The 13,870-nt window shown below is 35.9% G+C and overlaps 1 protein-coding gene across 1 annotated transcript; it reads right to left on the bottom strand.

Moving 5' to 3' along the window:
* Positions 1-1,873: 1,873 nt before the first annotated feature.
* On the bottom strand, positions 1,874-13,438 carry LOC139400765 (tetraspanin-8-like; the record flags this gene model as incomplete). The annotated part of the gene is made up of 7 exons (XM_071145414.1): positions 13,338-13,438; positions 12,762-12,818; positions 12,530-12,649; positions 6,576-6,650; positions 6,185-6,280; positions 4,729-4,860; positions 1,874-1,915 (listed from the first exon to the last, which is right to left on the bottom strand). Coding segments are annotated over exons 1-7 (582 nt in total), but the record flags the coding sequence as incomplete, so codon positions are not given.
* Positions 13,439-13,870: the final 432 nt, after the last annotated feature.

Below are 13,870 nucleotides of genomic sequence, written 5' to 3'. Positions count from 1 at the left end.
TACAGTAAAGTAGGGTTCAGTAGGGTAGGGTACAGTAGAGTAGGGTACAGTAGGGTAGGGTACAGTAGAGTAGGGTACAGTAGAGTAGGGTTCAGTAGAGTAGGGTTCAGTAGAGTAGGGTAGGGTGGTGTAGGGTTCAGTACAGTAGGGTACAGTAGAGTAGGGTTCAGTAGGGTAGGGTACAGTAAAGTAGGGTTCAGTAGGGTAGGGTACAGTAGAGTAGGGTACAGTAGAGTAGAGTTCAGTAGATTAGGGTACAGTAGAGTAGGGTACAGTAGAGTAGGGTTCAGTAGAGTAGGGTTCAGTAGAGTAGGGTTCAGTAGAGTAGGGTAGGGTGGTGTAGGGTTCATTACAGTAGGGTTCAGTAGAGTAGGGTTCAGTAGAGTAGGGTAGGGTACAGTAGAGTAGGGTAGAGTAGGGTACAGTAGAGTAGGGTACAGTAGAGTAGGGTTCAGTAGAGTAGGGTAGAGTAGGGTAGGGTACAGTAGAGTAGGGTAGAGTAGGGTACAGTAGAGGAGGGTACAGTAGAGTAGGGTTCAGTAGGGTAGGGTACAGTAGAGTAGGGTACAGTAGGGTACAGTAGAGTAGGGTTCAGTACAGTAGGGTACAGTGGAGAATGATTCCTCTAAATGTAGCGTGTTTTAGAAGTAATATACAGTGCATTCGGAAAGTATTAAAAGAAAAAATGATTTAATTGTTATTTTGTCTCATCAATCTACACACATTACCCCATAACGACAACGCAAAAAAACGTTTTTAGAAAAGCAAATTTATATAAAACAATAAACCCCGAAATATCACTTTTACATAAGTATTCAGACCCTTTACTGAAGACTTTATTGAAGAACCTTTGGCGGTGATTACAGCCTCGAGTCTTCTTGGGTAAGACTTGGTACAGCTGTATTTGGGGAGTTCCTCTCATTCTTCTCTGAAGATCCTCTCAAGCTCTGTTAGGTTGGATGGAGAGCGTTGCTGCACAGCTATTTTCAGGTTTCTCCAAAGATGTTAAATCGGGTTCAATTCCAATCTCTGGCTGGGCCACTCAAGGACATTCAGAGACTTGTCCCAAAGCCACTCCTGCGTTGTCTTGACTGTGTGCTGAGGGCCATTGTCCTGTTGGAAGGTGAACCTTCGCCCCAGTCTGAGGTCCTGAGTGCCCTGGAGAAGGTTTTCATCAAGAATCTCGCTGTGCTTTGCTCCGTTCCTCTTTCCCTCAATCCTGACTAATCTCTCAGACTCTTAATCTCTGAAAAACATCCCCACAGCATGATGCTATCACCATCATGCTTCACCATAGGGATGGTGCCAGTTTTCATCAAGACGTGACACTTGGCATTCAGGCCAAAGAGTTTAATCTTGGTTTCATCAGACCAGAGAATCTTGTTTCTCATGGTCTGAGAATCCTTTAACTTCCAGGAGGACAACCATCTCTGCAGGACTCCTCCAAGCCGGCTGTCATATGCCTTTTACTGAGGAGTGGCTTCCGTCTGGCCACTCTACCATAATGGCCTGATTGGTAGAGTGCTGCAGAGATGGTTGTCCTCCTGGAAGGTTCTCCCATCTCCACAGAGGAACTCTGGAGCTCTGTCACCTCCCTGACCAAGGCCCTTCTCCCCAAGTTGCTCAGTAATGCCGGCCGTCGCTAGGAAGAGCCTTGGTGGTTTCAAACCTCTTCCATTTAAGAATGATATAGTCCACTGTGTTCTTGGGGGCTTCAATGCTGCAGAAATATTAATATATATATATAAATATATATAAATCCATTTTAAAATAAGGCTTTAATGTAACATAACGTGGAAAAGGGGAAAGGTTCTGAATACTTCCGAATGTGTTGCATAGTGTTGTTTTGAACAATAACAAGAAGAAGCATTACCTCTCTGTAGATCCACATCATTTCAGATTTGTCAGATCTTCCCTGAAGTAACACTGAACGCAAGAAAAAAAAGTTTCAAAACAACATTATGGGATTCAAATGTCTTTGGACTACAGGACCAGTCAATAGTGTGGACACACCACCTCATTCAAGGGTTTCTCTTTAGTTGCCCTACAGGACCAGTCAATAGTGTGGACACACCACCTCATTCAAGGGTTTCTCTTTAGTTGCCCTACAGGACCAGTCAATAGTGTGGACACACCACCTCATTCAAGGGTTTCTCTTTAGTTGCCCTACAGTACCAGTCAATAGTGTGGACACACCGCCTCATTCAAGGGTTTCTCTTTAGTTGCCCTACAGGACCAGTCAATAGTGTGGACACACCACCTCATTCAAGGGTTTCTCTTTAGTTGCCCTACAGGACCAGTCAATAGTGTGGACACACCTACTCATTCAAGGGTTTCTCTTTAGTTGCCCTACAGTACCAGTCAATAGTGTGGACACACCGCCTCATTCAAGGGTTTCTCTTTAGTTGCCCTACAGGACCAGTCAATAGTGTGGACACACCACCTCATTCAAGGGTTTCTCTTTAGTTGGACTATTTTCTACATTGTAGAATAATAGTGAAGACATCACAACTATGAAACAATACATATGGAATCATGTAGTAACCAAAAAAAGTGTTAAACAAATCCAAATATATTTGAGAGATTCTTTAAAGTAGACACCCTTTGCCTTGATGACAGCTTTGCACACTCTTTGCATTCCCTTGACCAACTTCATGAGGTAGTCACCTGGAATACATTTCAATTAACAGGTGTGCCTTGATAAAAGATAATTTGTGGAATTTCTTTCCTTCTTAATGCTTTTGAGCCAATCAGTTGTGTTGTGACAAGGTAGGGGTGGTATAGAGAAGATAGCCCTATATGGTAAAAGACCAAGTCCATATTATGTTAAGAACAGCTCAAATAAGCAAAGAGAAACGACAGCCCATCAATAGTTTAAGACATGACGGTCAGTCAACCCGGAAAATGTCAAGAAATTTCTTCATGCGCAGACGCAAAAACCATCAAGAGCTATGATGATACTGGCTCTCATGAGGACCGCCACAGGAAAGGAAGACCCAGAGTTACCTCTGCTGCAGAGGATAAGTTCAGTAGAGTTACCAGTCTCAGAAACTGCAGCCCAAATAAATGCTTCACAATGTTCTAGTAACAGACACATATCAACTGTTCAGAGGAAACTGTGTGAATCAGGCCTTCATGGTCGAATTGCTGCAAAGAAACCACTACTAAAGGACACCAATAATAAGATGAGATTTGTTTGGGCCAAGAAACACGAGCAATGGACATTAGACTGGTGGAAATCTGTCCTTTGGTCTGATGAGTTCAAATTTCTGATTTTTGGTTCCAACTGCTGTGTCTGTGAGACGCAGAGTAGGTGAATGGATGATATCTGCATGTGTAGTTCCCACCGTGAAGCATGGAGGAGGTGGTGTGATGGTTTGGGGGTGCTTTGCTGGTGACACTGTTGGTGATTTATTTAGAACTCAAAGCACACTTAACCAGCACGGCTACCACAACATTCTGCAGCGATACGCCATCCCATCTGGTTTTCGCTTGTTATTCAACAGGACAATGACCCAACACACCTGCAGGCTGTCTAAGGGATATTTAACCAAGAAGGAGAGTGATAGAGTGCGGCATCAGATGACCTGACCTCCACTATCACCCGACCTCAACCCAATTGAGATGGTTTGAGATGAGTTTGTGTTAGGAATTTTATGAATAATGACTAAACAATATCTACATTTAAATAGAACTATAACTAATTAAACTCTACCCTGTTTTACAATATATGATTAATAATGGTAGGTCCTAAGAAAGAGGTTATGTAGCATGGATAAGGGGTCAATGGAAATGATAACCATTGTGGAAGGATGTATTGTGTATGTCTAAAGTAAGCAAAGAAGATCATTAACCTATGCTTGAACCGACTCAACTATAACTCTGTGGCGATCAAATAAGACAGCAAGAGCCTCTCCAGGTTTTCCGTATCTGGAACTGTCTGCTAAGTAGGGATAAACTATGGTGAGACTTCAGGAGTTAATCCAGATATAGTGTGTGTCGTGTGTGCGCTAGAAAGTTGGAATGAACTTTTGAACCTGCTTTTTCCTGGTCGAGAGGAGGAGATTCATTTTATAACCTATGACGCCATATTTGATATATAAACTGTTGTACAGGGTTCTATGAGCAGCGCGCTCTGAGAATAAATACTATTGGCTAACTGGTCTCTGTCTATTTCATGCAAATAAGGATCTTACAAATTCTTAGAAACAGACAGAATGATTTTAATTGAATTGGTTAATGAACACATATAGGAATTGTTAAATTCCTTTGACAGTTGGATAGCAGAGTGAAGGACAACCAGCCAACAAGTGCTCAGCATATGTGGGAACTCCTTTAAGACTTTTGGAAAAGCATTCCAAGTGAAGCTGGTTGAGAGAATGCCAAGAGTGTGTAAAGCTGTCATCAAGGCAAAGGGTGGCTGCTTTGAAGAATCTAAAATCCATTTAGATTTATTGAACACTTTTTTTGGTTACTACATGATTCCATATGTGTTATTTCATAGTTTCTATGTCTTCACAATGTAGAAAATAGTAAAAATAAAGAAAAACTCTTGAATTAGTAGGTGTGTCCAAACTTTTGACTTGTCCTGTAAATTGTTTTTATTATATGTAGCATTCCTCGTAATTGAATTAGTTGGTTGCCGGGAGTTATTCCTGCTCAAATCACAGTTAGGATTAAAATATCCTAGCACCATTTAAAACAGCTGACGTATGTTTTTTTACTTACCCAGTTGCCGCCATCTTTAGTCATTTGAACCTCCATACATTGGGATGGGTCTGACTTGAAACTAGAACATTGACAGGTCTCTGGGATATTGCTATCCCAGTCTCTGTAACTCATTATTCCACAACACTTACCCTGCAGCAGCAAACACAGTTGTCAGTGAACACGAGGTGAGAAACAATGAACACAAGGTGAGAAACAGTGAACACAAGGTTAGAAACAGTGAACACAAGATGAACACAAGGTTAGAAACAGTGAACACAAGGTTAGAAACAGTGAACACAAGATGAACACGAGGTTAGAGACAGTGAACCCAAGGTTAGAAACAGTGAACACAAGATGAACACGAGGTTAGAGACAGTGAACCCAAGGTTAGAAACAGTGAACACAAGATGAAAACGAGGTTAGAGACAGTGAATCCAAGGTTAGAAACAGTGAACACAAGATGAACACGAGGTTAGAAACAGTGAACACAAGATGAACACGAGGTTAGAGACAGTGAACCCAAGGTTAGAAACAGTGAACACAAGATGAACACGAGGTTAGAGACAGTGAACCCAAGGTTAGAAACAGTGAACACAAGATGAACACGAGGTTAGAGACAGTGAACCCAAGGTTAGAAACAGTGAACACAAGATGAACACGAGGTTAGAGACAGTGAATCCAAGGTTAGAAACAGTGAACACAAGATGAAAACGAGGTTAGAGACAGTGAACCCAAGGTTAGAAACAGTGAACACAAGATGAACACGAGGTTAGAAACAGTGAACACAAGATGAACACGAGGTTAGAGACAGTGAACCCAAGGTTAGAAACAGTGAACACAAGATGAACACAAGGTTAGAGACAGTGAACCCAAGGTTAGAAACAGTGAACACAAGATGAACACGAGGTTAGAAACAGTGAACACAAGATTAGAAACAGTGAACACAAGATGAACACAAGGTGAGAAACAGTGAGAAATTTATATTGCTAGTCTTACAAATTGATCATGACAGATTAAGACTTCTTTATGAATTGTGTTGCAAAATTCTGGTAATTTAAAAAAAAATTCACATGGTTTCCAGAAATCCTGTCTGGAAGATTCCCAGATTACCAAGGGAATGTAACAGTATAACTTTAATCCGTCCCCTCGCCCCTACCCAGGCGCGAACCAGGGACCCTCTGCACACAGACAACAGTCACCCACGAAGCATCGTTTACCCATCGCTCCACAAAAGCCACGGCCCTTGCAGAGCCGCGGGGAACCACTACTTCAAAGTCTCAGAGCGAGTGACGTCACCGATTGAAACGCTATTTAGCGCGCACCACCGCTAAATAAGCTAGCCGTTTCACATCCATTACACATGATATCCAGAATCCTGCATCCAGGATTTATGGAAAACTTGGGAATTTAGGACATTTTGCAACCTATTTATGAATATGAATAATTGTGGACAATATGTAGACTTCCACAGTACTTGTACTTGTAGAGCCATGATAGTTTGTCGCTGCTCTGCATCAGACATCATTTCTGATGTAATGGCAGGGAGGTTTTCTTTAATCAGTTGCATGGCCTTAAATAACGAGGGGAAAAAAAATACACATTTTGAGAGGATTCATCAATTTAAGATGCTTTTATATTTAATTTAAAAAGTGTTAATCAAGCCACAAAGTAAATGTACAAAATATAAACTGTGAAAGAATAATAAATAATAACAATAGCTTGTGTCTAGAGAACTTTCAAACCCTTCTGTATAACAGCTTAGTTTAAGATAAACTGTGTTGGTGATGTATCGGCATAAAATCAATGCATTTAAAAAAAAATAATAATAATGCAATAGACTTTTAAATATCTAAAGAAAAGTTTACCTCAGGCATTGAACGAGCCACTTTAAATCCCAAAATAAGAAAAAGGATTGATCCAAAGCCTATTATTCCAAGGAACTGAAAACAAAATACAAATTTTCGGGCAAAAACAAACAATTAGTAAATCATACACAATCACACAGTTTTGTTTAATACATTTCTTTAAAATGTTATTATATATATATATTTTTTTTGCCACATTGAATTAAAAAAATGTTACCATGCAACCATATCGTTGTCTCTTGCAGGAAAAGTGTTATTTTGTATTGTATAAACACTATGGTCAACAAAGGCTAATAATGTGATGTTTTAAAACGGTTTTGTATTGTATAAACACTATGGTCAACAAAGGCTAATAATGTGATGTTTTAAAACGGTTTTGTATTGTATAAACACTATGGTCAACAAAGGCTAATAATGTGATGTTTTAAAACGGTTTTGTATTGTATAAACACTATGGTCAACAAAGGCTCATAATGTGATGTTTTAAAACGGTTTTGTATTGTATAAACACTATGGTCAACAAAGGCTCATAATGTGATGTTTTAAAACGGTTTTGTATTGTATAAACACTATGGTCAACAAAGGCTAATAATGTGATGTTTTAAAACGGTTTTGTATTGTATAAACACTATGGTCAACAAAGGCTAATAATGTGATGTTTTAAAACGGTTTTGTATTGTATAAACACTATGGTCAACAAAGGCTCATAATGTGATGTTTTAAAACGGTTTTGTATTGTATAAACACTATGGTCAACAAAGGCTCATAATGTGATGTTTTAAAACGGTTTTGTATTGTATAAACACTATGGTCAACAAAGGCTAATAATGTGATGTTTTAAAACGGTTTTGTATTGTATAAACACTATGGTCAACAAAGGCTCATAATGTGATGTTTTAAAACTGTTTTGTATTGTATAAACACTATGGTCAACAAAGGCTAATAATGTGATGTTTTAAAACGGTTTTGTATTGTATAAACACTATGGTCAACAAAGGCTAATAATGTGATGTTTTAAAACGGTTTTGTATTGTATAAACACTATGGTCAACAAAGGCTAATAATGTGATGTTTTAAAACGGTTTTGTATTGTATAAACACTATGGTCAACAAAGGCTAATAATGTGATGTTTTAAAACGGTTTTGTATTGTATAAACACTATGGTCAACAAAGGCTCATAATGTGATGTTTTAAAACGGTTTTGTATTGTATAAACACTATGGTCAACAAAGGCTCATAATGTGATGTTTTAAAACGGTTTTGTATTGTATAAACACTATGGTCAACAAAGGCTAATAATGTGATGTTTTAAAACGGTTTTGTATTGTATAAACACTATGGTCAACAAAGGCTAATAATGTGATGTTTTAAAACGGTTTTGTATTGTATAAACACTATGGTCAACAAAGGCTCATAATGTGATGTTTTAAAACGGTTTTGTATTGTATAAACACTATGGTCAACAAAGGCTAATAATGTGATGTTTTAAAACGGTTTTGTATTGTATAAACACTATGGTCAACAGAGGCTAATAATGTGATGTTTTAAAACGGTTTTGTATTGTATAAACACTATGGTCAATAAAGGCTAATAATGTGATGTTTTAAAACGGTTTTGTATTGTATAAACACTATGGTCAACAAAGGCTAATAATGTGATGTTTTAAAACGGTTTTGTATTGTATAAACACTATGGTCAACAGAGGCTAATAATGTGATGTTTTAAAACTGTTTTGTATTGTATAAACACTATGGTCAACAGAGGCTAATAATGTGATGTTTTAAAACTGTTTTGTATTGTATAAACACTATGGTCAACAAAGGCTCATAATGTGATGTTTTAAAACTGTTTTGTATTGTATAAACACTATGGTCAACAGAGGCTAATAATGTGATGTTTTAAAACTGTTTTGTATTGTATAAACACTATGGTCAACAAAGGCTCATAATGTGATGTTTTAAAACTGTTTTGTATTGTATAAACACTATGGTCAACAGAGGCTAATAATGTGATGTTTTAAAACGGTTTTGTATTGTATAAACACTATGGTCAACAAAGGCTAATAATGTGATGTTTTAAAACTGTTTTGTATTGTATAAACACTATGGTCAACAAAGGCTCATAATGTGATGTTTTAAAACTGTTTTGTATTGTATAAACACTATGGTCAACAAAGGCTCATAATGTGATGTTTTAAAACTGTTTTGTATTGTATAAACACTATGGTCAACAAAGGCTAATAATGTGATGTTTTAAAACGGTTTTGTATTGTATAAACACTATGGTCAACAGAGGCTAATAATGTGATGTTTTAAAACTGTTTTGTATTGTATAAACACTATGGTCAACAAAGGCTCATAATGTGATGTTTTAAAACGGTTTTGTATTGTATAAACACTATGGTCAACAAAGGCTAATAATGTGATGTTTTAAAACTGTTTTGTATTGTATAAACACTATGGTCAACAAAGGCTAATAATGTGATGTTTTAAAACTGTTTTGTATTGTATAAACACTATGGTCAACAGAGGCTAATAATGTGATGTTTTAAAACGGTTTTGTATTGTATAAACACTATGGTCAACAAAGGCTAATAATGTGATGTTTTAAAACTGTTTTGTATTGTATAAACACTATGGTCAACAAAGGCTAATAATGTGATGTTTTAAAACGGTTTTGTATTGTATAAACACTATGGTCAACAAAGGCTAATAATGTGATGTTTTAAAACTGTTTTGTATTGTATAAACACTATGGTCAACAAAGGCTAATAATGTGATGTTTTAAAACGGTTTTGTATTGTATAAACACTATGGTCAACAAAGGCTCATAATGTGATGTTTTAAAACGGTTTTGTATTGTATAAACACTATGGTCAACAAAGGCTAATAATGTGATGTTTTAAAACTGTTTTGTATTGTATAAACACTATGGTCAACAAAGGCTAATAATGTGATGTTTTAAAACGGTTTTGTATTGTATAAACACTATGGTCAACAAAGGCTAATAATGTGATGTTTTAAAACGGTTTTGTATTGTATAAACACTATGGTCAACAAAGGCTAATAATGTGATGTTTTAAAACTGTTTTGTATTGTATAAACACTATGGTCAACAAAGGCTAATAATGTGATGTTTTAAAACTGTTTTGTATTGTATAAACACTATGGTCAACAAAGGCTCATAATGTGATGTTTTAAAACTGTTTTGTATTGTATAAACACTATGGTCAACAAAGGCTCATAATGTGATGTTTTAAAACGGTTTTGTATTGTATAAACACTATGGTCAACAGAGGCTAATAATGTGATGTTTTAAAACGGTTTTGTATTGTATAAACACTATGGTCAACAGAGGCTAATAATGTGATGTTTTAAAACGGTTTTGTATTGTATAAACACTATGGTCAACAAAGGCTAATAATGTGATGTTTTAAAACTGTTTTGTATTGTATAAACACTATGGTCAACAAAGGCTAATAATGTGATGTTTTAAAACGGTTTTGTATTGTATAAACACTATGGTCAACAAAGGCTAATAATGTGATGTTTTAAAACGGTTTTGTATTGTATAAACACTATGGTCAACAAAGGCTCATAATGTGATGTTTTAAAACGGTTTTGTATTGTATAAACACTATGGTCAACAGAGGCTCATAATGTGATGTTTTAAAACGGTTTTGTATTGTATAAACACTATGGTCAACAAAGGCTCATAATGTGATGTTTTAAAACGGTTTTGTATTGTATAAACACTATGGTCAACAGAGGCTCATAATGTGATGTTTTAAAACGGTTTTGTATTGTATAAACACTATGGTCAACAGAGGCTCATAATGTGATGTTTTAAAACGGTTTTGTATTGTATAAACACTATGGTCAACAAAGGCTCATAATGTGATGTTTTAAAACGGTTTTGTATTGTATAAACACTATGGTCAACAGAGGCTCATAATGTGATGTTTTAAAACTGTTTTGTATTGTATAAACACTATGGTCAACAGAGGCTAATAATGTGATGTTTTAAAACGGTTTTGTATTGTATAAACACTATGGTCAACAGAGGCTAATAATGTGATGTTTTAAAACTGTTTTGTATTGTATAAACACTATGGTCAACAAAGGCTAATAATGTGATGTTTTAAAACGGTTTTGTATTGTATAAACACTATGGTCAACAGAGGCTAATAATGTGATGTTTTAAAACGGTTTTGTATTGTATAAACACTATGGTCAACAGAGGCTCATAATGTGATGTTTTAAAACGGTTTTGTATTGTATAAACACTATGGTCAACAAAGGCTAATAATGTGATGTTTTAAAACTGTTTTGTATTGTATAAACACTATGGTCAACAGAGGCTAATAATGTGATGTTTTAAAACGGTTTTGTATTGTATAAACACTATGGTCAACAGAGGCTCATAATGTGATGTTTTAAAACTGTTTTGTATTGTATAAACACTATGGTCAACAGAGGCTAATAATGTGATGTTTTAAAACGGTTTTGTATTGTATAAACACTATGGTCAACAAAGGCTAATAATGTGATGTTTTAAAACTGTTTTGTATTGTATAAACACTATGGTCAACAAAGGCTCATAATGTGATGTTTTAAAACGGTTTTGTATTGTATAAACACTATGGTCAACAGAGGCTAATAATGTGATGTTTTAAAACTGTTTTGTATTGTATAAACACTATGGTCAACAAAGGCTCATAATGTGATGTTTTAAAACGGTTTTGTATTGTATAAACACTATGGTCAATAAAGGCTCATAATGTGATGTTTTAAAACTGTTTTGTATTGTATAAACACTATGGTCAACAAAGGCTAATAATGTGATGTTTTAAAACTGTTTTGTATTGTATAAACACTATGGTCAACAAAGGCTAATAATGTGATGTTTTAAAACGGTTTTGTATTGTATAAACACTATGGTCAACAAAGGCTCATAATGTGATGTTTTAAAACGGTTTTGTATTGTATAAACACTATGGTCAACAAAGGCTCATAATGTGATGTTTTAAAACTGTTTTGTATTGTATAAACACTATGGTCAACAAAGGCTAATAATGTGATGTTTTAAAACGGTTTTGTATTGTATAAACACTATGGTCAACAAAGGCTCATAATGTGATGTTTTAAAACGGTTTTGTATTGTATAAACACTATGGTCAACAAAGGCTAATAATGTGATGTTTTAAAACTGTTTTGTATTGTATAAACACTATGGTCAACAAAGGCTCATAATGTGATGTTTTAAAACTGTTTTGTATTGTATAAACACTATGGTCAATAAAGGCTAATAATGTGATGTTTTAAAACGGTTTTGTATTGTATAAACACTATGGTCAACAAAGGCTAATAATGTGATGTTTTAAAACGGTTTTGTATTGTATAAACACTATGGTCAACAAAGGCTAATAATGTGATGTTTTAAAACTGTTTTGTATTGTATAAACACTATGGTCAACAAAGGCTAATAATGTGATGTTTTAAAACTGTTTTGTATTGTATAAACACTATGGTCAACAAAGGCTCATAATGTGATGTTTTAAAACGGTTTTGTATTGTATAAACACTATGGTCAACAAAGGCTAATAATGTGATGTTTTAAAACGGTTTTGTATTGTATAAACACTATGGTCAACAAAGGCTAATAATGTGATGTTTTAAAACTGTTTTGTATTGTATAAACACTATGGTCAACAAAGGCTAATAATGTGATGTTTTAAAACTGTTTTGTATTGTATAAACACTATGGTCAACAAAGGCTCATAATGTGATGTTTTAAAACGGTTTTGTATTGTATAAACACTATGGTCAACAAAGGCTAATAATGTGATGTTTTAAAACGGTTTTGTATTGTATAAACACTATGGTCAACAAAGGCTAATAATGTGATGTTTTAAAACGGTTTTGTATTGAGTCAATGAGATCCAAGTATTCACCAATCTCAGTATCACAGTGTTCTCTTGGTATGCACCATATGCTCCAAGTAAAGAGAGCAGCACAGAAACAACTGCAGTCGATATAATCCATGTCAAGCCAATCGACTCTCCTTGGTCATGCTGGAAAACAGGATCACAAGCATTGTCATGGGGGGGGGGGGGGGGGGGGGGGGGGGTGAGACTTAAATTGTACAGTTGTTGTTTGTGTTGTTAATTAGTTGGATAATTTCACCTCTGTATTATGTGGTGCTGCGATCATTCCCAAAACCAATAGGACACACCCTGCAATCTAAAACACCATGAAAACAGTGTCATTCCCAAAACCAATAGGACACACCCTGCAATCTAAAACACCATGAAAACAGTGTCATTCCCAAAACCAATAGGACACACCCTGCAATCTAAAACACCATGAAAACAGTGTCATTCCCAAAACCAATAGGACACACCCTGCAATCTGAAACACCATGAAAACAGTGTCATTCCCAAAACCAATAGGACACACCCTGCAATCTAAAACACCATGAAAACCATGTCATTCCCAAAACCAATAGGACACACCCTGCAATCTGAAACACCATGAAAACCAGGTCACAATTTACAATGCAATATATTAATACATCAAGAAAAGTTAGAAACATACACAATGAAAGTAGTCAAAACAGAACTACTTTATAATAAATAAAAATAAATAAAAAATAAAGAGGTTAAAAGACACACAGGCAGAAAAATCTATGAATAAACCAACAACAGGTACAGTTAATGAACAATAAAATGGACGAGGTTATCTCATCTTAATATTGCTTACCCCTAACAACATGTTGAATCCAAAGAACAGCTGTTTCAGACATCTGTTGACCTGTGCCATTGTGAACAGAATCAAAGAGCAAAACAAGCTGTTAAAAATGATGTTGGGCACACAGAGTATCTACTTGCTTGCTTATCTAGACCCTTATTCTCAAGTCAGACTGTTTCAACGGCACGCACTGCTTTAATTATACCACTGCTTGTGGGGAGGGCGGTCTTTCATCTGCGTATCTACCGTAAATGACGTTAAAACAGGCAGGATTTCTGACAGGAACGTCCTGTCACGGTCGTTTACATGATGTTTAGCAGAGCAGGACCGGATTTGGTCAAGATGGTTGTTGATGGGGAAAGTGACAAACTCGTCGTCCCTTGTTGGTACGTTTTATCTAAATCTAAATCGTAAAAACATTTAGCTATCTTCAAGACAGTTTATTCAGTAGCTGAGTAGATCTTCCCTACATGACCATGAAAGTGACAAACTGACACATATCCATATTTGTCATAAATAACTTTATGTCAAAGGAAGTGCTGTAC

The sequence above is a fragment of the Oncorhynchus clarkii genome, unplaced genomic scaffold (genome assembly GCF_045791955.1).
Source record: "Oncorhynchus clarkii lewisi isolate Uvic-CL-2024 unplaced genomic scaffold, UVic_Ocla_1.0 unplaced_contig_14120_pilon_pilon, whole genome shotgun sequence".
In the NCBI taxonomy this organism is placed as follows: domain Eukaryota; kingdom Metazoa; phylum Chordata; class Actinopteri; order Salmoniformes; family Salmonidae; genus Oncorhynchus; species Oncorhynchus clarkii.
The sequence above is the reverse complement of the archived record's forward strand: the minus strand, read 5'-3'. Positions and strand labels throughout refer to the sequence as shown.